The 26,267-nt window shown below is 42.5% G+C and overlaps 1 protein-coding gene across 2 annotated transcripts in view; it reads left to right on the plus strand.

The window, feature by feature from the left end:
- The first annotated feature begins 1,502 nt into the window (after positions 1-1,502).
- The window catches only part of rgl2 (ral guanine nucleotide dissociation stimulator-like 2), a 32,503-nt gene continuing 7,738 nt past the window's right edge, over positions 1,503-26,267 (plus strand). The window contains exons 1-11 of one of the 2 annotated variants that reach the window (XM_030072434.1): positions 1,503-1,774; positions 3,630-3,796; positions 12,685-12,732; positions 13,485-13,568; positions 13,694-13,860; positions 16,450-16,506; positions 19,733-19,929; positions 21,696-21,805; positions 22,441-22,656; positions 23,919-24,022; positions 25,257-25,341. In XM_030072434.1, the coding sequence (XP_029928294.1) occupies positions 3,638-3,796; positions 12,685-12,732; positions 13,485-13,568; positions 13,694-13,860; positions 16,450-16,506; positions 19,733-19,929; positions 21,696-21,805; positions 22,441-22,656; positions 23,919-24,022; positions 25,257-25,341 (1,227 nt within the window). In that variant the 5' untranslated portion in view covers positions 1,503-1,774; positions 3,630-3,637. Of the gene's footprint in view, positions 1,775-3,629; positions 3,797-10,310; positions 10,586-12,684; positions 12,733-13,484; positions 13,569-13,693; positions 13,861-16,449; positions 16,507-19,732; positions 19,930-21,695; positions 21,806-22,440; positions 22,657-23,918; positions 24,023-25,256; positions 25,342-26,267 lie in introns of those variants that run through there. The other variant, XM_030072435.1, reaches the window with a different exon arrangement.

Below are 26,267 nucleotides of genomic sequence, written 5' to 3' on the forward strand. Positions count from 1 at the left end.
CTCCCGTGCATCAGTGCTGTGGGAGTCTGCAAGTTGTCAATTATGCCGCTATATCAGTGTCACCAATAAAAATTCCTGTGCTTTTAATGCACTAGGGCTCGGCCATCAAAGTGATATGACAGCTGCAGTAATCACAGTGGCTTAGTTGGACTTCTGGTTAAAGAGACCGTCCCACCCATCCCTGCAACAGTCAGCATTACAGTAAAGTGTTTAGTGCCAAACAGCTCTTGAGCAAGGCAGTTAGAAAGCCCCTAGTTGCTCTCTAAATGAGATGCATGTGAACTAAGTAATCAAATATGGGAATGAAGGATGACACAATTTGAGGTCAGCGGGTTGAAATGGGGTGTCCACTTGTCCTGTCCCTGCAGGGCAGCTCCACTGTCCAGAGCTGTCTTGAGACTGAAATCCAGAGACATGCGGTCATGAGTTCCTGGTTGGCTGCCTCTCAAAACAGCACTGTGTTTGACACGAGCTGAAACAGAGAGTTGCATAAACACTTGTGGTACTTCAAACACTTTATTCAGCTCACTAGAACAACATGGATGCACACCAGATAGGCCACACAGGACCCTGTGATGACGCACCTCGAACTGTGTGCGTGTGTGTGTGTGTGTGTGTGTGTGTGTGTGTGTGTATGCTTGTTTTCCTGACCCTGTTAGCCAAATTTGAATTCCATCCCTATACGTATTTCATCCCAGGACATTTTTTTTTTTTTTTACTAAGTAACACTGATCTGCTTGGTCCTCACTTCTTCAAAAGGCCAGTTTATATGGATAGGACTTGGGTTTTAGGGCTGGGTGATATGTAAATTCAAATTTGAATATTGTAATATTGTGATATGCCATAATGGTGTCTTTTCCTGTTTTTGTAAGGCCTTGTTTTAAAGGCTGTATTACAGTAGAGCAAAACAATTTTCAGAACTAATTAGACTGTTTAGGCTGTTCTGTTATTTGTCTTATACACATTACTGATCGCTGTTTGTCTGCATCACCCAGCCCGATTAGATCTGAACAGGTTCAGGTTAAAGTAAAGGTTAGTTCAGGATTAGGGTTTAGGGTTAGGACCTTAGAATTAGGCCTAATTAGAATTGGGTTTAGGCTGGGTAAGAGCTTTACCTGGATTCAGTTTAGATTTAGATTAAGTGATTATGAGAGTTAGGCAGGTAGTGGTGATGGGTTTAAGGCACTGGAGCCCGATGTATAAAGCCATGAGAGAGACTAGTAACGCGCGTGTGTGGGTTACGTGTGCGTGCGCAGGCTGGTCGTACGTGCGTCTGCTGTAGTCCGTGTTGGAGTAAATCCAGGCTCTGTGCCTTCCTGAAGTCACACCGGCCTGCACAGAAGGTTTACCACCCAGAGAGAGGAGGCTGTTGCCAAAGCGCTCTGTGCACAACATACAGGAACTGCGTCGTCGGTGAGAGAGAGAGAGAGAGAGAGAGAGAGAGAGAGAGAGAGAGAGAGAGAGAGAGAGAGAGAGAGAGAGAGAGAGAGAGGAGGGAGTTTGCTGCCTCACCAAAGTGCGCTATCAGCTGATAAAGGCTGGGCAGGCGGGCAGTGTGGGGACACAGATAGCGGGGTGGGTGGTGGTGGTTTGGGGTTGGTGGTGGGGGGAGCCGGAGGACAGAGACTCCCTCGTCGTCGGCGGCGGTAGGCTACAGATGGGTGCGACTCTCCTCAGCTGAGCCGGTTACCGATCCAGCAGCCATCCAATGCTGTCTGAATCCAGCTGACCGCGGTTGGAAGCCCAGCATCCAGCGAATGACACTCGGCTATCAGTAAGTTGCGCTGAATCTGAGCTCCCTGCATCTCTGGTCCTCTCAGAATCAGGCTGTGATCATTTAGCTGTCTGTCTTTTTCTTTTCTTTTCTTTCCCTTTCTGTGTAATTGTGAGGGCCCTCATAGCATTGGCTCTCTTACAGTAGCAACCATCAAGTAGCATTCCTCTCTCTTTCCTGTGTTTTAAAATGAAGTGGGGGCATTACACTGAAACTTTTGCAGCCTACATACATTGAGGGTTTATTCTTATTATATTATGACAGAATGTGCATTAAGAGTCAACATAGCACCACCCTATGGCTGAATTTGTTGAACTGAAAAAGAGCATTGTGGGGTGTGACTTAACTGTAACCTAGTTACAGCTGTGTGTACACCTCAGTCATATGTGGGCTGTTTGCTTTGGTCAAAGCCAGTGAATAGCTCGTATTCAGTCAGAGCTGTGAGTAACAGTTGGTCAGTGCACAAACTGCACCTCTCAACATGCCTCATGCACAGCTTTTTCCAGTTGGCCTGTACATTTTGGTTTATTATGCATGGAAATGTTGAGCATGACGACCGGTCACCTCAAGGACAGAATATATGGACAAAATTGCAATGCTGTTTTTAGGTCTGGGGATGCTAAATGCTCCTGTAAGAGAGAGGGAGATCAGTAAATAAGTGTTGCATCAGACATAAAAGAGCCAGGGAGCTGCAGAGGTGTCTAAGACAAAAGCACAGTGGAAAGTTGGCAGTGCTAGCATTATTATTATTGTTATTTTTAAATTGCACTCAAGCTTTTTTAGCTCCTGGTCTTATCCAGAGCAACCTACAATCTGTGGGCAAGCAGGGCTCCAGGGCTCATGAGCATTTTGACATGGATTTGGACATTAGTTGTTAAGGGGTTGAATCTGTGGACTGTGGTGTTACTGGAACCACCAGGCCACCTGGAAGCCATTCAGCAGTCTGCTCTGTATTTATTATTATACTGAATCTGAGAAAACTGCAGTGCATACAACATTCACTTATGTGGTATGTTGTGCAGGACCTGCAAAAACATAGTGCTGAAGTGGCAGTTTCATTATTATTATGCAGCCATGCATCATCAAATGTGACTCTTGATACTCTGTATAGCATAGTGGTTATGTATCTACATCCTCCTCTCTATCTTTCTCCCTGTAACACTTCTCTTCCTGAAACAGTGTTTACTTGATGTCTATCTTCATGGCAATCCAAATACCAAAGAAGGAAAGGGGAAATGGAAGGAGGGGTTGGTATTCAAATCCTGACCTGGGTTAGGGCACAATGAAATATGTTAAACAAATTAACTACCAAATGACCTCTGGGTCCACAGTGCATTTACTATTACTGCTGTTGTTCAGAATGTCTTGGATTTTCATGTAAAGGTGGCTAAAGTGTTTTTACACTTTTACATTTCCACTCTTCCTTTGGAAATCCAAGGTGCTACCTTATATACTGTCCAAAATAATCTGTGGTTGTGGCAGATAAAAAGGGTGACTCAAATATTAAAATTAAAGCTGCAATTATGCAGGTCATGACTTGAGATCCTCTGTGTTACATTAATTAGTCCATAATGGCATCATAAAAGCTGCAGTACAGTGCCTGTGGTCCTGCTGATTTGGGCCTGTAATTACAGCACAGGTTGTCCTTTTTATCTACCTACATTTACATTTACATTTTAGGAATTGGGCCAATGCTCTTATCCGGAGTGATTTACAAGGAAATCAATTGTAAAAGAAGGGTCAATAATTGCTGCATCTTATTTTCATGTGGGGAAAAACATTGTACCACTGAACATGTAAACACATAAATTCCTTCTTTTTAACCATTAGTGTGTCCTGTCTTACACTCTGACAGCTGCCACCATGCTCCCCCGTAGTATGCGAACAGGTGCTTTCGATTTGCCAGGGGTGGAGTCGAGCGATGTGCCTCTCATCGGCTACCGACCCTTACCACCTGATAATGGAACGCCCAGCAACCAATCAAGAAGAGGGAGTGGCTGCAATGACCTGGACAGTTCGCAGGTGAGAGTGTTTTCTCTTGCCTCGCCGAAAACACATCCATCATTTGTAGCTGCAACATGTGCACAGCAGGGAACAAGATGCAGGTGTATTTCTCTCAGTTTTTCTTTGCTGACCTCTTAGTAGCACCTATTTTGTGGCACCGTACCACTCGTTTTATTACTTCTGCTTGTGTACACACGATCTGTGCTGTAGGAGAGATTTGATAGACCTGAGTGGGTATCAGGAGAACCCTTCGCTTGTTATTGTTCGTCGGGCTAACACAGGTAACCGTCTTTAGAGGGTTTCTCTGTGAAAACCATACAGTTGGCATCCAAGTACCAGTTTGTTGAGTAAACAGCAGATACGGTCGGCTAGTTTTAGGAAAAGCCTGAGGGAGTGAAGTCGTGATTCACGGAGAGAGATATGCCATAGAAGTCTGTGTGCGTGTGTGTGTGTGTGTGCGTTTGTGTGTGCAGGGGACATTCATTTTCAAAGAAATGTTAGTACATGTGAACACGCAACAGTGTAATAACATTGTAGTTGCACTACAAAAATGTATGAGGTAATTTCACTTGTTTCAGTGCAGGAATTTCTGACATGATGTCACTTATTTTAAGGCAGTTTTGCAGTCTTCTGTCTTAGGGAAAATACTATACCAGAATTAGATTTTCACCTTGTATGCAGTTTGTCACTGATGTGGCTAAATACCTGGAAAAAGTCTGCGGTATGAACTCCAGTTTAACTTAAAGGGAAACAGTTGATGGATTCATGGCATGGTCGTTTTTCCCCACTATCTGTCCCCTCTGTTAATGTTCAACAAGTTGATGGGAAGGTGGGCTGAGTCTTGTCAGACTTTTCAGATGGTCGCTGTGTGAATTTTACACATAGTTTTGAGGATTATTTTCCTGAACAGAATAGGGCAAATGTGTTTGGCTTTACCACGTGCAGTAAAACCTTTTCTTTTCCACATATTTCAGATGTCGCTAAAAACACAGTAGTGACAAAACCTTTTCACTGAGCAGGGCAGTTGCACATGAACCCCTGACCAACTCTCTTGGCCCTTGCTGTAGTTTGACACAGCAACACATGACTTGCTCACGGGTCATTGGTCTTACTTCGCACATAGCCTCAAGAAACTCCCCAGGGCTATAAAAAGAAGTTGCACTGACTCGCTCTTCAGCAGAGCTGACTTCCTTTTTGTTCAGGTCACATGGTGGATGCTGGACCTCTTGGTAAATAATGTATGTGGCGGTTGACCGATCGATGCATTGTACACCTGCTCTCAGTGCTGCTGCACAAACAGTATACAATATCACAGGCTTTCCCCAAAGACAATCTGTCAACTGGAATCCAGTATGGGAACGCTCACTCATTCATTAATGAGGGCAGCTTGGGTGTGTGTGTGTGTGTGTGTGTGTGTGTCAGGGTCTGCAGTGAGTGAAGCAGGCTGCCTCCAGTTGCACAATCAGCCAAAGTAGGAGGAGCAGCAACGTTTGCAGCAGATCAGTGTTAACTTGTTTTGATGTGAATTCTTTAACTGAATAATGTTTAATCCAAGCATCTCCCCCAAAACATGATTTATGGCTTTTGGGGAGAATTTGTTGAGTGCAAAGGAGCAAGGGGCCATATTTTAGAGTTAATTCTTTAATGCAGGTGATACATAGCCTGGTGATATATAGCCTATCAGACTCATGTGGGAGTCTGTTATGGCTCTTCAGATCTTGTTGGTTTATTAAAGTGACAGTGAGGAGTGGCATTCAATGCTGGCTGGATATCACCAATATGAAATAAACAAGTAATGATCACAATGGTAGCTAATGTACCAAGCCGAGGGGTAATGTGCATTCACCTGACTGACAGATGAGGGGTATTGCAAATGCAAATATGAGAACAAATCTAAACCAACACTCTGAGTGAACACAGCCAAATGAATGGAGCCTTTCCAAACTAGTAGTGACAGCTCTTTGCTGTCACATGCAATCGATGTCAGCCAGGCTAGGCGATACACTTGTTGTGTAGAGTCTGATTTCTACCGTGCCCTGTGTTTTCACTTATTTTTATTTTATCCATTTATCTTTTTATTTAGATTTTTTTTGTATTTCTGTTTTATTGGATAGCGATTGTAGAGAGAGACAGGAAAGGCAGGGGACAGAGAGACAGGATGACATGCAGCAAAGGGCTTGGTAAGGGCTGAGGCCGTGTTATGAGGCACGCGCTCCACAAGGTGAGCCAACAGGGCGTGCCATGTTTGTTTTCTCTATTTACTTATCTTTATTCTTTTAACCGTGGTAGTATCTTTGCCATTATGTCTGATTATTATGATCAACTGCTCTGTGCAGGCAAGGAGACGGGGATAACAGTGCAGATGGGTGGGATCTGGGAACGGGCAAGCTTCTAAATCTGATTTGAGTTGCAACAGTAGTTTGAAAAGCACTGTTAATAAACGGGATTTGGCAACGCATTACATTTGGCATTTCGGGTTTATCTGATAGTGATAGTAGAGAGAAGCAGGAGAGACAGGGGAGAGGGAAGTAATGATATGCAGCAAAGGGCCCGGGCCGGATTCGAACCCAGGGCGCTGTGGTAAGGACTTATGCCGCCTTTAGAGGGAGTCATGCTTACCATGTTTACGACATTTAGATGACGTCTCTGTCAACACATTTCACTTGTTTCACCTACAGAATGTAGCAAGTTCAAGGCTGTCTTCAGGGGGTTGTCAAAAGGAATTTTGGGAAATAATAAGAAATCTCCAACTAACTCTGTGAGAGCCACTATATCTCATGCAGCAGCAAACCTTATGTCATGGATGATATGTGTGATATTGTTTATAAGTAGGAAATTTGTATGTCCAGTATATTCAGGATGTTTTTTGATATTATATGTAGTTTTTCCAAAGGTAGATTTCCCAGGTAAAGTTTTTCTAAGCTTTTTTTTTTTTTTTTGCTTTAATTCTTAGTGGTTCTACCTTACCTCAAGTAGGCGACTGACAGTTCAACTTCCTTGTGCACTTTACGCAGAGGTGATGAAAGACTTGTTGTGGTGGGAGATGGTAATCGTGGCATTTGCACAGGCATTTCTCTGGCTTTACTTTACCCTGACTAAATACCAAGGCAGCTCTGGCTTTTCTCCTGCTTTTCTGTTCAGTCTTGAGGTGGGTCAGATCCAGGTTATTTTCATCCCCCTTTTCCTCGGCTTAACATCTTTACACAGAAATCAAAGACGGGTCAGATCCACCAATAACCTGCTCTGAATACTCTGTGCAAAGGCAGGTTTCAGAGTAACCGAGGATGGATTTTTCTGTTACAGTGAATAGAACAACTCTGACCTGAATGCCACAGAGTCTCACTTGAAAGAGAGGAGATAACGGGCACCATGGGATATATAGATGAAAGCGTGAGAAGAGGAGCAGAGAGAGCGATAGGAAGGAAGAGGTCGAGGTTGTGGACCACTCAAACAAAAACAGTGGTAATCTTTAAATAAAGCTTCAGAAGATATATTTATGACCGCCATATAGGGCGCTGGTGGTACGAGTGTTTGTTCAAAGCCTCGCCACACAGTGGAAACACAACTGCGTGGACTTATTTAAGGAAAAAGGCTGAGAATGGTTGTTGTTTGCGGCAGACAAGTGACGGAAGTGGAGTTTAAAAGTGTGCAAAGACTAGGGGGTGAAGATGGAGAGACTGCTTCCTGCCTTGTTCTCCGGTGCTGTCCACAGCTGACGTAGTTGGTCGGCAGAGGTTGACACAGCCTCCACTTGTGATGGAAGGAGAGGGGAAGAAAAATAGCGTCGCAACACGACAGCACGTCCTGCTTCCTGTGTTTGTCTCCAGTCATTATGGACTTCCTGTATGCGAGAGGAGGGGTGAGGAGGGGGGCTTGAAGAAAAGGAGAACATTGGAGTCATGAGAGAGGGTCCCCTCTTGCAAAGAATATAAATAAAGTGTTAAATCAGCAAACAATGGAACAAGTGGGAAACAGCATACGGGTTTTGGCTAAATCACAGGAGAATCATGGGGGAAAATCATGAGAGAACCACGAATGAAAGCTGCGGACTCTGTCGCATTTATTTATCCCATTTATTTTTCCCATGGAAGAAACCTCAACCACCCACTGTGGTACAGGGCCCTGTAATCACAATCCTTATCCTCTTGCCTTTGAGGCAACTGAGATGCAAATAAAGGATCATTTTGAAAAGTTTCCCCATAGTTAATGCTGGTTCCTCTGACCCAGATTCAGTCTAGTTTCGGGAGGCAACTTCATTAAATGCTCCACTGAATACTTTAATCACAAGTCTCCCAATATATCAGCCTATATCTGGAGTAAGAAAATAGACTAAAGGGCTGGTTTCCCCCTTTGTAAGAAAGACCCACAGGATGGCCAAGTAAGAGAGGTGAAAGCCAAGCATCTATTATCACCTCCGCCCTCTTATAAGTAAGAGGCAGGACTGCGGCCGAGGGGGAAGTAACAGCATCTAAAATGTAAACAAGTTATACTTAGAGCCGCTTTCACAATTTGCTGTGTATCTCTTTGAAAATCACTGGCTCCTCACTGCTGTAGTCACACTGCTAATTGCCTGAACGCAGAGCACAAGCCGCACAATACCCGCTCTGTGTGTGTCGCAGCGATGACATAATATACAAATAATTCCCTTCACATGTTTTCCATGTTCGCCGTGGATTTTTCAGCACGAGCAAAGCGGAATTGAAAAGAGAGAGATTCTTAATCTGCTTCTGAAAGGTCCACAGTGCAGCCTGTTGAAACCTCCCTCCACTACAACCTGGAGTTTCACAGCAGTTTATTGGCTGGAGGATCTTTTTTTTTTTTCCTTCTCTCTTTGATATTTAGGAATTATTTGCAACATTGTATCATTGTATCTGTCTATCATATTGCCACATTGTGTCCCGGCATTCGTTTGCAGAGTGTTAGCCGTAAGCAAAGACAGCGCAGGTAAACACAGCCACATTAACATGCTAACTTTATCTGGTTGAGCAGGGCCTAATTATAGGTGATGTCAGACTTGCAAATTTCCTGACAGGGCAAATAAAGGTTTTTGTATGCGGAGCTGGGTTTTCTAAGCTGGGGACGGCCGATTAGCAGACCTGTGACGTCCCACTGTCTCCAACTTTAACCTACCTGAGGTGGTGTTAACAATCAACCACTGAGCTGTCAGAGCAATAATTACTCATTAAAAAAAAAAAAAAAAAAAAAACCTCTAAATGACATGGTATCTCCACACTTAGTTTAATAATCATCGGTGATTTTATATATACAGAAATGCAATTAATAGAAATCTTACAGTAAAAATAATTTTGTTTGTTTGCTTGTTTTTGCTGTGTTGCTGTTATAAATTAAAGGGGACGGGGGATGGGTGGGCCTCTCTCTTATGGAAATTACATTCATGATCACTTTGCTGAACATTTTTTATTTTTACTTCTCCTCAAGTAAAGTACTTACCTGAGTGAGTGAGTTTTATATGTAATCCATAATTATAGTGATTCCAAACAGAGTTTCTGCATATCTTTTCTGATATTTGCAGCTATAGACGTAAATAAATAAATACAAAATATACATGTATTTCCAAAACCTTCGACTGAGTGACTTATCAGAGTTTTTTAAAAAAAAAAAAAAAAAAAAAAAAAAAAAAAGGCCCAATAGCTTATGAGGAACACACCAAATTTTCTTTCGACAAAATTCCTGCAATACACATTTTACATTTTTAACTTGACTATGAGCCTATTAATTTGAATTATTATTTTCTGCCTAGGTAGCCTAGTCTAACTTGACCGAGATTTAAAATAAGTAATAAAGCAATAAAATATTCTTGCATCTCTCTTTTCAGCGCTGTCCTTAAAGCCGAGGTTAATAAGGCTTTCTCACAGCCTGGACTTTGTATTAGCTGAGATGCTAATAAGCGAACTGCCCTCCACACACACCTGTGAAGTTTCCTAACGCTGGCAAACATGGCTTCACTCTGCCAATGCCGTCATCTCTTTAAACAAACACAGCTTACTTCCTGGTTTATTAGTTGACTCGACATTTATCGCCGCATTTCTGTTAAGGCATAGTCCGGGCTTATCAGAGTGAATGGGGAGGGCTGTCCGGCCAGGCCAGCTGATATCAGATGTTCGCTAATTGCTGCTTTGCTTTGCTGCGTTTTTTTTGTGTGGAATAAAACAGAAACTGGTTTATCTGCATGGGAAGGTCATGGGGGGGAAAGAGAGCGGGACAGAGGAGAGGAGAGATTGAAAGAGAGGGGTTATTGTTCTGGAAATAGCTGCGGGGCTTTGTCTCTCTGTCAGTGTGTGTGAGTGAGTGTGTGTGTGAGTGAGTGAGTGAGTGTCTGTACTGAGGAAGGTCTTTATATGTGTGAACAGTGAGCCAGTTTGTGTGTGTGTGTGCGTGTGTATGTGTGTGTGTTTACGTTGTGCGTGGCTGTGTAAAAGTGAGACACTGCAAATGAGTGTTAGGCGATATCTACCTGTCCTGTCTGTTTGTGTGTGTGTGTGTGTGTGTGTGTGTGTGTGTGTATAATGGGTGTGCCCAGGTGATGCAGGCTCACAGGGGCTGGACTTAGCTTCCGCTTCAGGTGTGTTTCTGTCATACAGAGCCACAGGATCCAGAGAACAAAAAAGGGCAAAGCCATAAATACATAAAACTAGGTCAACAGACGGCGAACACACTGGTGGTCGAGGAACGTTCAAGAGGCCAAAACAGATGCAAGAAACTGGGAAAAATGGCATTTGCTGCTTTCTTGTGAACATTTTCAGGAAGCTCAGGGATTGCTACCAGTCTGGACTTGCCGAGTGAGAGGTAACTTTGTTGTGTGTGTGTGTGTGTGTGTGCGTGAGTGTGTGTGTGTGTGTTGGAGTCGATTTCGTGGGAAAGATTAAGAGTCAGAGGATTTACCTTGCAGAAGCAAGTGGGTAGAATAACTGGTTTGATCCACACACACACACACACACACACACTCCATCTCAGAGGGAGAGACATCCAATACAGAAGGATCTTTTTTGAATGCAAGAGGCGCCGGCTGTGAGTGCTGACCTTTCATCAAGTCAAGTCAAGGTAATTTGAATGAGGCTAATAGAGGCTAACAGATGCTTACAATGGCTAATTACACCATAGGTTGCATTGGGAAAATAGTACAGCATAAACAACAGTGTCTGCTGCACAATACAGCCCTGCTCAGTCGATATGAAGCGCGTCTTTGCTGATAAGCTCTGAACTCGCAGGCGGAACCAAAGAGATCAGGGAAATGAAAATGAATGAGCAAGTAATTAGTGTCTTGTGTGAGGTAAAATAGAGTTTAAACACAATGTTATGGCTGTGTTTTTGCTTGTTTTGAGTGGGTCTCAAGCCGTCTGAACTGGGCCGCTTATGTCATCAGACACTAATGATGACATCACTGTGTTTTCCCTGATGCATTTTTCATCGTGGAAAGTCACCGCGGCGAGGGGGTTCAATGTCAGGAGGAGTGTAAAGTGATATTTATCGGTGTATTAGTTAAAGGCACATTAAAGTGGCTGGCCATTAGCTTCATCTCCGACACACCCTGCTGTAAGGATGTATTAGCAAAAGTGCTTTTCGAGGCTCTTATTGCCGCTGCTTTGGCAGGATTCAAATGTCTCTTGAGCGTTGTGTCTCAACACTCCTCTGGTTCTCCTGTCTATTAAAGTGATATGAGCGATGCGCTGTCTGATAGACTGTCTGGCACTGTGGGATCCTGTTGTCCCACTGCCATGTGTGTCCATATGTCCTGGAAGTTATTGATCACTCTGGGCACCAGCGATGCTCAGATAGACTCTTGTACTTTACAATGCACTTAAAGCAATTAAAGTGATGTTTTTGCTGGTTTCCTCTGGCTTCTCCTGTTTTCTGATGTTTGCTTGTATGTGTGATTGTGATGGAGGGGAGGTGTTGGGGGGGTGGAGGTCATGTGTGTGTCTATCTGATGTTTACAAGCCACTGGCAGAGCTCTTTGGTTGCCCACAGCGGCAGAGTTGAATATCTGCTACTGTCTTCTGACATTTGGGGCTTAAAGGGCATCTACTTCCAGTGGCAACGCAAGGATATTGCTATTTACGGGACTATGCAGCTGTTCACTCACTCAAAACTTTACAGTCGCGCCCCTCGCCACATCAACCCTGGCCAGAGAGACCAGTCATGTTGCCTGAATCAACACAAGCTCTGCTGATTGGGTCAAAATATCGTGATTTTCAATATTATAGAGGGTTAATGAATTAACCCTTTGGCGTATAGCAGTCACTACAGTGGACAGCTGTTTAAAGGCATTTTCTCCTAAATGCAATGGTTTCAATGGCGGTATCAGCTGTTAAAGTGCTCTCTGCTGCTCCCCTCCATCGAGGTTTATGCAGAGACTGTCAGTTCTTGTTGCTGAAAACATATTAATACCAGTATAATGACATGGTAATACCAGTCCTGCATCCTTAAAGAGAAGACTCACAAAAGTGTTCATGCCCTAAGAAGAGTAAAAACACATAAGAAAAAAAAATCTTGACTCAGGCTTTCATAATTCATGCATCAAAGGGTTAATAACCATGTGAATACTTGCTCATCAGTTGAATACAGAACAAGAATCAAGGGAAATGCAAACCCACTCACCACGTAGGCAAGGAAAAACACTAAAATCTGTAATTGTAATTATAATTCAATAAGCCCGTCCATTAGCTGACATGAATGCCAAGTTGTTACCCAGAGCTCGGTGCAAGAAAATGAACTGAAGCATAAAAAAAAGTGACATTAAACAACATTTACATTTTGCCCTGACTCCATGTTGTGATGTGTTGCATTATCGAACTTCTTTCTGGATGGACCAAATGCCAGTGTGACACTTAATATGTATTTTTGTCTTGATGATGCCATGTTTTTTTTGTGTTTCTCTTCTTCAGGTTGAGCCCTCGCCCATGAAGACCACGTGGTACTGTCCTCTGGACCTGGTAAGGCCGACTTTCCAACAGGCTAGAGAGGCTGGAGATAATCAATACAAATTCTGGCATCCGTAGATGGATATCGAGCCAATACTAGTATCAAACAGGGTTAGTGTGTCAGGGACTTCCCCCAAGGCCAATATTGGATACTGAGAGCTTGATGCAGCATGTGGGAAATCAGTTCAAACAGCTTCATTTTCTGCCTTTGTCACACATGCAAGGGCTTTAGATCTCTGTATTATGGATTATATCTCATTCATTTTTTGTCTAATGAGCTCAGACTAATGGCCTGCGTCTATATTGTTCAGTAAAAGGATAAAGCATATTGGATTAGCGCTAAATACTGGCCTATACTCAAAGTTTAGTCCTTGCAATCAGCATCAGCAGTGAAAAATGGTGCCGACACGCTCTAATTGAATCTCCACCGTCCAAACCGTCACGTGACACAAACGGTGCTTATGCTTAAAACTCAGAGTTTAGGTTTCTCACTATCTGACACATTCCTCTAATTCTCCAAATGCACAAGTCGTCAGCCTTGGAAAACATGTGCCGCCTACAACTGCCTTTTATTAATTTTTAAGCTATTTATTTTTTGCTGCCGTTTTACTTTTCATTCTTTTCATTCTTTATTTTCCTTTATGCCTTTTGTGCTGTAAAGCCCTTTGAAGTTCCTTTGTGGATGAAATGTGCTTTTCTGTGCTGAAAACTTGCCTCGCCTTGCTATATGAATGCTCATTTACCTTGATTTGTCTCCGCTGCAGTCCACCGTGGTGGAGGAAGAGGAGGATGGCGTGATCTACACGGTGGTGGTCAAACAACAGCATGGCGCCCCCACCAGTCCGATGGTAAGAATGTCTCGTCTCTTGTGAGTGATTGGATTCACTCGTAACTGCTTGAAACGAGTGATTGAAAAGGCCGTGTGTTCACCATGACGTTAACTTTTATCTTTTCTCTCTCTGTCACCCTCTAGACGGTGACGACTCGTTCCCAGTGTGTGAAGGCCGGGACGGAGGAGAAGCTGGTGCTCCACCTCCTCCACTCCTTTTCCATGGGCGACTCCTCCTTCATCACCATCTTCCTCTCCACGTATCGGTCCTTCACCTCCACCAAGAGAGTGCTGGACATCCTCATTGACAGGTAGGAAGCTGTCAGGCTGTCAGTGTCCAGTCTGGCTGGATTTGTGTGGGAAGAGGAGTTCAGCTACAACAGTCACTTTTAACAGGAGTCTCCCAACTACACTGATAAGTTGATAAGTTGATGTATAAATTTATTTGGAGGCACAAATCTCACAGAGAATGGCAACATGGCTGGATCAAGCTAAACAAGTATGCATTTACAAATTAAGTGAATGAAGTCCTATAGAAACCTGCAGCTTCTCCACCATAAAGCAGTTGATATATAACTGTATTTATATGTGATCTTTTCTGGACCAATGTGAAAATGTTTTTGAATGATGGAATTGGCCGGTGTGTGTGATCGTCCATCAAGAGAGGCCGGTTTTTACTTCCATAGCTACACTGTGTGTGTGTCTGTGGCTCCTGTGTATTCTGCATTGATCTCCTGTAGCATGCGTGCATCTTTCCTAAAATACCGCTGCATGTAGGGCGACGCAAGACTACAAAAGCTGTGTTTGGTTTAATTGATCGCTCTGTTCTTCTTCCACCTTGTTTTGGCTGATTTCCACTGCAGTAAAGACAAGCCAAGGAGGTTGCAAAAACATTCATTTGTAGGGCACCTCATCCTCACACTATTTAGATTACTAGCTCTCCCTTAAATTAATACCAAAAATCATACCAGAATGTTGATCAGGAAACCACAGATGTGTCTACACAACTGCTTCTGTTTTTAATCTGCGCTTTGTTTGCATGAATTAATCCAAACTTGACGCAGCTGTCTAGCAGCATAAAGACTCACCATTGTACAACTTTAAATACTTTCACCACCTTATACAACTACAATGTAGCTCCAGCTGCAGAAGAATAACGCAGCCTTTAACCACAACACATGGTGTAAGGTAAGGTAAGGTAAAACTTTAATGTCCCCCTGGGGCAATTTGGGTTCCAGCCAGTAGTGAAAAATACAACATACACATGACGATAACTTATTCAGGACGCAACACAGGACCCAGACATCACTTGCTGGTAGATCTAAAGATCAAAAATAGTCTATACGTCTCGGTGCTGCATTTAGGAAGACTAAACCTTTGCCCTGGAGGAAGCAGTTGGACCTCAACATGCAGAGGGTGAAGAGAGCCAGACAGAGAGATGAGCCTCTCTTCATACAGCTGTTGAAGTCACACCAGAAATCTTACAACACAGTGTTAGCTCCCGATTCTTTTGTTGAAAGCCCAAGAACAGACCGGAGTCAGTCTTCAATTTTCTGATGCAATATTTATTATGGTCACATATAAAGCAAGGCAGCGCTGGTCTCAGTGTGACAGAGCTCCCGCAGGATCTCAGTCAGAAAGAGCCCTGATATCAGGAAATTATACACATTTATGTTCTTGGGCTTGGGCCTGCCCCGTACATAGGTTGGACTTAAACGCAACCGAGAATAATTGGCCACTTACCCGGACATGGACAGGCTAACCACTGTCCATGCCTTGTTTCCAGAATGTGTGATGCTAGTGTGTGAATGTTGACTGGGCGTGTATCTAATGCAACAGACTTAACTAACAAGATAGAGAAAGTACATCTGGCTCCTGCTGTGTCTATCCTCTGCTCAGCAGCCAAGCTACCCTGAACTATGTAATACATTGGATAATGCAAGAAACATTGAACTAAACGGCCAATTGTAACAACAGCCTGACCAACAAGTGGCATTAAAAGAAAGTACCGATTCATTAAAAGCAGACTGAAACATCTACGTTGGTGTCTTATCTACATTAAAACTCCACAGTTTCCTTAAAAAAGAACTTTTTTTTTGTCAGGATGAGAAGCAGAGCAGGTGTTACGTCTGAATCGCCCTCATCAGGTAACATTTGAACAGTTTTATAGCCTGTAAGCGAGTGGCAAAAGGCAGTGAAAGATACCACAGGTCTTTATGACACTGTGCCCTTCACAGACCCAAGTGGTCGGTCCCTGGCTGGATCGGTCAGTTATATTACCTCAAAACAATCTGCTGCAAAGGCATACTTAAAAATAAATGATAAAATAGGGTTATCATTTTGCTACACGCCTGAAATCAATCCCTTTTCACTGGATAAACAGGTGTTGTGGCTTTGTCATTTAAGAAAGTCTTCCCTGATTAACTGCTCAGCTTGGCGACACTTCACGCTGTAGGAAGCACCTGTGTGTGCCGATGTGTTATGACTCCAACGTGGTGTTTTTCTTAACCAACATAATTCTTGTTTTAAGTGCATGTGAAAGCCTTTAGTTCTGTTTAAGGAATGATGGTATTTATATGAAACACCTGTTGGGAAAGTTTTGCCAAGGAAGCAAAAGGAGATCGCGTCAGCTCAGTGAACTGTTTTGCATGTCCTCTGTAGTCGTGGCAACAAGCGCGACGTACCTGTAAACACTAGGACAAGACCTTCTCTAAAATGCCGCTTTGCAAAAACAAGCTCTAAATAAATTCATCAGAAAGTATAAGCAGCATTTGTGACATAGCAGATGTGTGCATTTGAAGCTGAATGATTCTTTCATGCCAGTGTTTTCCTGTTTTTTTTTTTTTTTTTTTTCCCGCTCCGCTTTAATTCTTTTTGCACTTTTCCTCTCTTGTTCGTAGATTGGAGCACCCACCTGGGGACGGCGTGCGGAGCCAGACGAGGCAATCTTTTAACAAGTGAGGCTTTGAAAATGCCACCCAACCTCTTTTGGGAACTTTTAGTGTGACTTGGTGTGTGTGTGTGTGTTTGCTTAGGTTTCTGTGCCTGTGTGTGTGTGTGTGCATATTCCTACGCAAAAAAGTGCATCGTTACTCATCCAGTACCCTTTTTTTTGCTTCTATTTTGGGGAATATCATTATTTCCAGGCTGTGTGTGTGTGTGTGTGTGTGTGTGTATACTGTGTTTGCCTGCGACTGTTCTGTCTTCTGTGTGTTTTTAACAATAAGAAGAAACTTTATTGATCCCTGAGGGGAATTTGGGTCATTGCAGCAGCAAAGTCTAAGATGATATGCACACCAACGGATTTACAGAGCGAATGTGCCAGTGTGGATTGTTAGATATTCACACCGTCACATTTACAAATGGAAATAAAACATGCATAAATATATAGACATAAGAACAAATGTGCATTGTCGTATATTTAGGTTCACTGCATTACTATCTGCCATTATGTTTACATTTAGAGTTGAAGCATTTAGCTGGCACTTGAAATAAAGATTCAGCATCAGCATTCGTTTTAGCCAAAGTCAGTTTTGCACACACAGTGAGCTGGACTTTGCACACCTGTTCTTATCCCTGTGCAGGTGCCAGTGGGAGAAAGTGAGGTCTTTGCAATTACACAAAATTGCAAAGAAACTCCTGCATGTTGCACTCTTGCCTTGCTAGTGAAAACATATGGATGCATCTGCTCTTAAAACCTTTGTTCTCTCAAATGTTTCAGACTTGATGAAGGTTTTAATACCGAAACATCAGGACATTTTCACGACTGAGACTTGTTTTTGCTCTTGTAACATATTACATAATGCGATACAAAACTGAATATGCCACATGGAAGGTGTTCTGTCCTTGCAGTATAATACAATTTTTAAAAAGTAGTTGCTTGAAGCGATTTGGAAACGGTAAAACTAAACAGTTTTGACTGATGCAGGCAGTGGGTGATGTTTGAGATGGAAAACAGTAATACCGAGCGTCACCTCCACATATAAATGCACATGCTGAACTGCCTTTGGTGCAAAATCAATTCTCTTTTCCAGGGTTAAAAATCAAAAGTAGGTGAACATTACTGGATGTTTTGTTGGTTTGTTTTGTCTCCTTTTTCAGTGCTCCTCTCCCTGCCAGTCCAGATTTGACACTAGTAGAATAGCTAGAGCAGAGCTGACACCGGGGATGCCATTAAAGGGTGTCCTCTGCATACTGGAACCTGCTGATCGCATCAATGGGAAACCACAGAAGGCAGTAATATAGTAATATCAAAGAGCAGTCAGTGACTTAGGGTGAATTTTTATAGTTTTTTTTTTTTTTTTTTTTTTTTTTGCTGCTCTGAGTCAATCTTCAACTAGAAGGGCAGAGTTAGTGAAACCTACTTCATCGCATGTTCCTATCTTTTGTAACCATGACTGCGAACATTGTATCATTTTTGTCGTCGATAACACAGACATTATCAGATCCAAGATTGCAGCCTCGACTATTGTTGGGTAGGTAGTCTTGAACATCCCGTTTCATTACCAGATAATATTTCTTGGAAAACTCTTTCTCACTCGTGACTGCACGGATGTCATCTGCTCCTTTCAAATGTGTTTCTTTAAAAATGCCTTTGTGCCATCGGTCCAGGCTTACTCACTGTTGTGAATAGCGTGCGTATTTTTCAACGTGACGCCGGTGATTTCAAGATCATTAAACCTCTCTGAACAAAAACAGTCGTGAATCTTTGCTCCCTCACATCTCCAAGCTTCCTTTCTTTCCTTTCTGCACAATCCCCTTGAGAGAGCGGTTTCTAGGCAACTTTTAGATGTGTTGGAAAATATTAATATCTTTGATAAATTCCAGTCTGTTCTGCATTATTCACCTGCCTCAATCAGTCTTCACTAGCTCGACAGAGTGATCAGAGGGTTTTTTTGCCAGGACCTGATCCCATATCATGCTGATTTTGGCCTCCCTCCTTTCAAGACTGATTTTAAAATTCTTCTTTTAAGTGCATTACATGGTCAGGCATAAACTGTCCGAAAAATCAAGGCTAAAACCCAAAGGTGATCGCGACGTCACTGTCGTGCCTCTTAAACTTAAGAAAAGCCTGTGGCAAATCCTTAGGCAGGCTGAATCAATCTGAACTTAAAAAAAAATAAAAAATAAAAAATCTTAAAAACAACTATTAATTGTTAATTAATTAATTGTTCTCTTATCCATCTTTTTACCTTGTTTTTAATGAATGTACCTTTAATTTTGTAACGTAGTTGAATGTTACCACATATAGGTTCATCTAATTATTTTCTTGGTATGTTTGAAAACACACAGAAACACAGGAAAAAATGCAAAAGGAAAGAATGCAAAAGCTATTGGAATGCTATAAACTAATAAGAATAATAGGAGTGACAACGACAGCCAGGATGGGTTTCTTTCTAGTACGATGAGCGAGTGTGGAAACACAAAAATAACACATAAAATATCCATCTCTACAAGTCATTTAGTCTCATATTGAGACTAAAGGCAAAATATGCAGTTTGAAATGGGAGGGCACAGCACTTTGTTTCCTGATGTTAAGGATGAGGCTGAGGAAGGATAAAAACCCCTCAGGTGCGCGCCAGAAACTCATATTAATGAATCACGTTTAAACGCCCGTCTTGAATCTAATGTTTTGATGTCAAACATACACAAAAATATAACAAAATGGAACAAAATGCTCTGGTATTTTGTGTTACGATGAGGTAAAAGAGCAGTCGTGAACTCCTGGGGCATTTCTGAATTTTATTATTTTGAGAAATGAGTGACATTCATCATTCATTACCACATCATAACAAGGCGGGGTGACCTCCTATTACAAACCGCATTTGAAACTGTATAAATGATGCTGAAACAAGGCAGAATAAGGCAGATCAGCCCACAAGGATCAAGAAAACAACAAAAAAATGGTTCATCCATTCATAAAAATAGGAAGTAGAGACTGACAATGAACATAATTACACATGACGAGAGGAGAAAGCTTCCTAGATCACCAGTAGCAGCCTCTTGACAGGAGTCATGCAGCCAGTAGGTGTTAACTAATATTTCTGGGGCCTGGGGAGTGGTGCTGCAAGACGGGAAAACACCGCATGAAGAAACAGGAAAGAGGAAGGAAATGCCACAACATTCCTTTGTAATCTTCTCTCACCTTTCTCTCTCGCTCTTCCCCCACCTGTGCTGGTGCAGAGCGGTGTGCACGGTGTTCAGCACGTGGCTGGCGGAGTACCCGGAGGACTTCAGGGCTCTGGGGGAGCCGTCCCGCCTGCTGCGCCTGGCTCCCCTCCTCCCCCAGGACTCCTCGTCGGCGGCTGACCTCCGCGCTCACATCCTCAGGATAGCCGAGGAGCTCAGCGAGAAGGCTCTGCTCCCTGACTCCCACGCAGGTAATTATTTTACATGACACGTTTAAAGCGGCGGAAGGCTTTTTGTGTAACGCCGCATCTGCCTAACCAGCCGAAATCACAAAGTGGAGCTGCAGCAGAGAGGAGTGTCACATCCCAGCTAATTAAGGTGCCACGGATTCACACTAGTTTCCCAAATTAAATTCTGGCATGGCTGCTTCTCTGGACCCATAAGATGTAACGATTTGCTGTAAACTTCCCCACTTTTAAGAGAGCTACCAAATCTGCTGGTTAATTCAGCAACAAACCTGTTCTCATGTCTAGTTTTTTTTTTTTCTCTTCTGTCCTTTTCTAATTCTCTGCAGCTATGTTACTGTTAAATATGTGTTGTATTCTATCTCACTGTAATCAGTTTACTTTGTGTTCCTTTATTTTATTTATTTATTTATCTCTTTTTATGTTGCTCACTAAGCCCTTCTAGGGATGGGCGTTGCAAATAAGCATCCGCTAAAAAACACTTATGATTGCACTTGCATCACATAGCCGTTTCCAGTTTGTCTATGTGCATCGTATCGGCCCTTATCAAATGAACAGTAAACAACAACAACAATAATAATAGTTGAGATGTAAGAGGGAAGCATAAACAACGTTCGGCAAGCAGAAAAAGCTGGAATCTTTTACCTCTCTTATCTTGTTGGTGTCCTTTTTTATGAAGTGATCACAGATTGGCCAGGTTGGTGTGCCGTGTGCAGTTCAGTGATGTGATGTTGAATAATTTCTGGTTATTTAAGTCCCTAATAAAGGAAGAGAAAGCTGCACGCTCTTTGCCACCTTCCCGTGCTTTTTAATAAGGACTTTAAACATCGCCCCGTGCGAAGGAAAAGAACGCCTCACCTCCTCACAGTGTTTTTTAATAAGGGCCGACATTTAAAGTCTTTATTATAATGCGGAGTAAGGAGGTGCAGACCACGAGACTTGTGCTGTTGCATTAGTTATCCATTACCTGCAGCTGCTGGTACCAATCATCACACAAGTTTAGCGTGTGCGGTGGCTTACTGTGGGTGAGCTGTATTGTTCAGCGCCTTGCTCATGGGCCCTTCAGCAGGATGCTTGGCTGTTGCCGGGATCAGACCCGTGAGCTTTTCATTGCAGCCTCGAGGACTCGCTGCCATAATATGCCGTCAGTAATACTGACTTTTCTGTAAAATTGTCCAGCCATAGGTGTATCCAAAATATTGGGATAAGAATGAAATGTTGCAGCCCTATAAGACGCGAAAAAGGTGTTTTTGTCTCTTCTTTGATGTAAGAAACTGAGTAAAAGTAAATTAAAGCATATATTCCCCTCTGCAAGTTCTTCTGAATGAGCACTTCCTGGGGTTTGTCCCATGTTCTCACAGATACTTGTTGAGCTGTTTTTGTCGCCACGCTACCCTGCAGCAAATCAACATCATTATTAGTTTGGACATCAAAGTTGGAATTACATTGAGTCATCACGAACAAGCCTGAGCAGATAAGCCGCTGTGCTCTCACCGGTATCCGCCGTTTTCTTTAGATTTACATTTTAAACGTGTAATACTCGACCAGAATGGCTTTGAATCTACGGGATAAGATTAAATTCCTGAATCAGCAGCAGTACAAGCATCCCATAGTAAAGAGTCAGAGCTGCAGCACTGATGTCGTATTACTATTAATACTATTATAAGGACGTGCAAAGTAAAGAAATATCTGTTACAAGGGAAAAGTATGATCCATTTGTGTGGTCCATTTATTTTCTTAGAGTTTTACTGAACAGCTTTCACCCTTTGCAGATCAGACCAGGGTCACCAAACCTCCTCCTGACGCCTCCAGGTTTGACCCCACGTGCATCCTGGGATTCCCCGCCGGGCTGATCGCCGAGCAGCTCACCAAGATAGAGACGGTGAGCTGGCACGGGTTTATTAATGAAGACACAAGGCAAAGCACCGAACACCGAAACTGAATCGAAAAACTGACTAAAAGTGAAATTGCACCACACAACCTCATGAAACTTGTATTTAGATATAATCTGATGTGAATTTATTTATGTATAGAGTGACACTGCCTACACACAGTGAGTCTTTCACTGTCACTTTGGATTATATTTGATGTCCTGTTGTCTGCGTTCGCCCGTGTCACTGTGAACTTTGTGATTCTGCAAGTTGTAGTCTAAGATTTTCACACACATATTTTCCATTTTGCTAGTCTCCATGACACAATAGTGATTCAGCCTCTTGCCAGTTCATGAAAACACCTGATGGTGGGTTGCGCTTTCCTGAGAAAATTCCTCTGGCGCACAGGAAGTGATGTGATTTCATTTTTCCGGTAGCAGCAGCAGCAGCAGCAGATGATTGTTTGGTGTAAATGAAAGAAGACCTGAGCAGTTAAAATGAGACATGATAAAAAAAAAAAGACAACAGACACAGAAACTCAGACTCCGTCAAGAGAAAATCCGAGGAGAAAAACGTCACTGTGCGGCTCACGCTGTTTGATTTTGCAGCTCAAAATCAGCCAAGACAAGTTTCTTCCCCCTTTCAGGAGCTGTTTGTCCGCCTGGTGCCGTACCACTGCCTCGGCTCCCTGTGGTCTCAGCGGGACAAGAAGGGGAGGGAGGACGTGTGTTGGTCTGTCCGGGCCACCGTACATCAGTTCAACAAGCTGGCCAACGCAGTTCTAGCCTCCTGCCTTTGGCCCACGAAGCTACGCAGCCAGCAGAGAGCTCGACTCCTGGAGAAATGGATCAGCGTGGCGGAGGTCAGTGCCTCACGCAAAAAGGTCAAAGGTCATAGTTAGGACATACATTGGATCTGATGTGAATATCACCTATGCAAGAAAGCCTTGATTTGAGCCTAGAAATAAGACGAAGAACATGGGTGGGAATCCCTGTTAAGGTTACAGGATGGGTTCACTGTGTCCACTTTGAAAAATGCAAAACTTAATGAGTGTGCACGGCCCACTCTGATTAAAGATACAAGGAAATTGTCAGCACCAACCATAAATATAGCTTCCCACAATAATCTCCATCTCTAATAACTACCCTGGCACTGGCCAAACAGACACAAACAGAACAGCTTGACAGTTTTCTTGGTTTTAGAGACATCTGTTAAACTATGACCACACAAACAATTTCAGATTTGTCAGTGGCTGACAGCGAAATGGTTCATACTTCTTCTCTGGACAGAGCAGCAAATACTAAAAGATCACTCTCTCTTTGTGTTCAGTAACAGCTAACCTGTTTGGGCAGGAGAGGTTTGGTATATCATAAAAAAATAATTAGTCAAAGTTTCAGCACACCTCCAGAAGGTGTGTATGTAATGTGGTAAATGAAAAAAGTTCTGTCAACCCCAGGAAAACAGTCCAGAAAAAATAAATATATTCTGAAAATGGAAAATGATTTTAGAAAAAAACTCATATCTGCTGGCCAGAATTGTCATTTCACAAATATTAATGTGGGTGAAATGAGTTCCATGGTTTTATAAGTGTATTGTGCCTTTTGTGTGAGACACTCAGCTTCTTTTAATTTAGAGCACTAAGAGCTTGCAACAAGGACAAGACCCACCACCATCACTCACACACACACACACACACACACACACACACACACACACACACCCATAATGCAATCGCTATGGTCAAATGAGCAGTTTGAATCCTTTCCAAACCTCTTTATCTGTGAATGAAACACAGCTTCTCTCCAATATTCCTCTTGGAAGACATATTTTATCTCCCTCTCTCTCTCTCTCACACACACACACACACACACTCACACACGCCCACACACACACTTACATCCTCTTTGGCATAGCAGGGTATCATGGTTTGCTGCCAAAGTGCTGTCCTAAGCTTGTCTCAGGTTTCTTTTGTGACAAACCTCTTTTGGAGTATACATTATTCAGCATATCAGACAGACTGTGTAACTTAATGCCAGGCAGACCCCCACCCACAGGTGCTCTCAGTTACAGTGTGTATGTGCATGTGTGCGCGTGTGTGTGTGCGCGCGTGTGTGTTTTCAACAGGAGTGCCGAGCGAGGAAGAACTTCTCCTCCCTGTATGCCATTGTGTCTGCCCTGCAGAGTAACCCCATCCACCGCCTGCGCAGGTCCTGGCAGGAGACCGACAGGTCTGTGGCTGCAGCACGCTCTCTTTTAAAGGGCCATTAAAGGGCAATGCCACTCTTCTTTACATTTGTGCTAATGGCCCAGGTTACCTCTGTCATTTACATAACTCTCAGTGGTGTCTGCACACTGTCTGTTTAATTTTAGATGTTCATTTTTCTACCTTCATTTGCTGGAATGAAAATAATCTTTCACATAGTTGAAAAATGCCTGAGGATGGTAATCCATCACAGTTAACATTCTGCCTTAATGATTTTGTCAAAAATCTTATTGTTTTGTCATTATTATTATTTTTTTTTTATTTGTGTCTAGCCTTTGAGGAGCCAGCACTTAAATTCAAGTCACATCAGGCAATGGAATATTTATGTATTTAAAATGTGGAAAACAAGGAACTGTTGAAATATTTCATCATACAGCACCCGTGTAAGAATGACCGGAGGTAACATAAACCGCTGGCAGACACCAGCAAAACAGGCCACAACTCAAAAACACAAGGGAAATGTCCTTGAGATATTGAACTTTCATTGACCTTTAAGGCCCAGAAACTGCACATCTTCATAACAGAGCTGAGGAAGCAGGCTAACTGATGTTTTTCCTCTCTTTTTTCTTTCTTTCTTTCTTTCTTCTTTCTTTCTTTTTATTCTGCAAACAAAATGTCTTTTGAACCTGGAGCCTCAATTCTAACTCGAATGGATACTTTAAGCTGACGCATGTAGTTCTGGGAAGAAAAACGTGATGATGTAGTAATCATTCACTGATGCTTACATTATAAACTAAACATATTCAAAAAATAACCTTTAAGGAAAGAGACCCAGCCCAAAGTCAGGAATATATTTCATTGATGATAATAAAGATTCTGGGACAGGACAGTACAGTCTCCTCATAGCTTCAAACAGCATTACAGGGGACTGGTGTTACTTTTGGGACATTTTATTTATGAGGGACTCTGTGTCTCTGTGTCCGTGCGATTTGGTGTTCGTGACTTGTTGAATAAGTTAACATGCTTTTGACTTTTCAGACTTTCAAATAACTCCTTTTGCACAGAGTATTTTGAGACACAGAATCATGTCCCGCTCAAGGATGCATGAAAAAAGCCTTGAAATAAGCTGTTGAGAAAAACAGACTTTGAATAAGCTGTTTTTTTATGCATCTTCATTTCCCTTCATCAGCCCGAATAATACTAGAACATAAATGTACATTTATCGCCAGTCATTTTGGTTTTGGTTTGACTCTTAACAGGGAAGCAATGAGGAGATATGAGGAACTGTCAGAGATATTCTCCGACAAGGATAACTACTCGCAAAGCAGGGAGCTCCTGAAGGAGGTAAGGAGTGGTTGAAACGTTTCTTGCAAACGATGCAAACATGTTTTTTAATTTGTCAAAAAATACCAAAATTAGAGAGAGTATCAGAGACTGAGTCAAACAGTAATTCACATTATACACAACAGAACAGATGCTTTTCCTGATTCTGTACACATTTGGATTTTTAGCACACAGCTCACAGACTTGACCTAAGGCTAGTTTCTCTGTGGCTCCATGCTTTGACTCATTCAGAGCAAATATCAAGCAGTGCGGTGGTTGAAGCGCATGCAAACCATTTTCATAAAGGATTAAAAAAAATCTAATGTACAAGACTGAAAGAGCTCTCAGACTTTCGAAATGCAATTAAGTGTCTTCTGACCATTTGTGTCAGTTGATCATCATGAAACTTGCTGGCAGCCCGGATTTTAGAGAAGCAATTGCTTGTGACTCGAGTGATGCCAATTTTAGTGCCAATTTTAGGATGTAGTGGCTCAGTCTGCTCTCAGTTTGGAGTCTGGCCTCAAAAACACTTTCTTGTGGAATTGTCTTGTCTGACACTGTTGGGTCTTGACTTTTTCCTCTCTATCAAGGTAAAAAAAAAAAAAAAAAAAAATCAAAGATAGGCTTTTCTCCACCCAGTCCGTCTTTGTTTATTTTTTCACCAGCTCTGCTCACAGTTAAAAGGTTTGTAAGGGTGGCCATTACACTAAAGCTGTCTGCATACGTCATTTCTACAGATGTAATTCTGTGATGTAACTGTGTGTACAGACAAAGAGCCAGAAAATGTATTCAATTTCTATATTATTGTGCAACTGACTTGCACACCAGCATAATATTTACAGTTCCCTGCATCAGAGTATACAGAGGCTTCTGTCAGATGAGAGATGAGAGCCATTAGGGGACAAATAAAGGACAGACAATAGTATCTCTGCTCATGTTTTAAGGAC

This window comes from Myripristis murdjan, chromosome 16 (assembly GCF_902150065.1).
Source record: "Myripristis murdjan chromosome 16, fMyrMur1.1, whole genome shotgun sequence".
Lineage (NCBI taxonomy): Eukaryota > Metazoa > Chordata > Actinopteri > Holocentriformes > Holocentridae > Myripristis > Myripristis murdjan.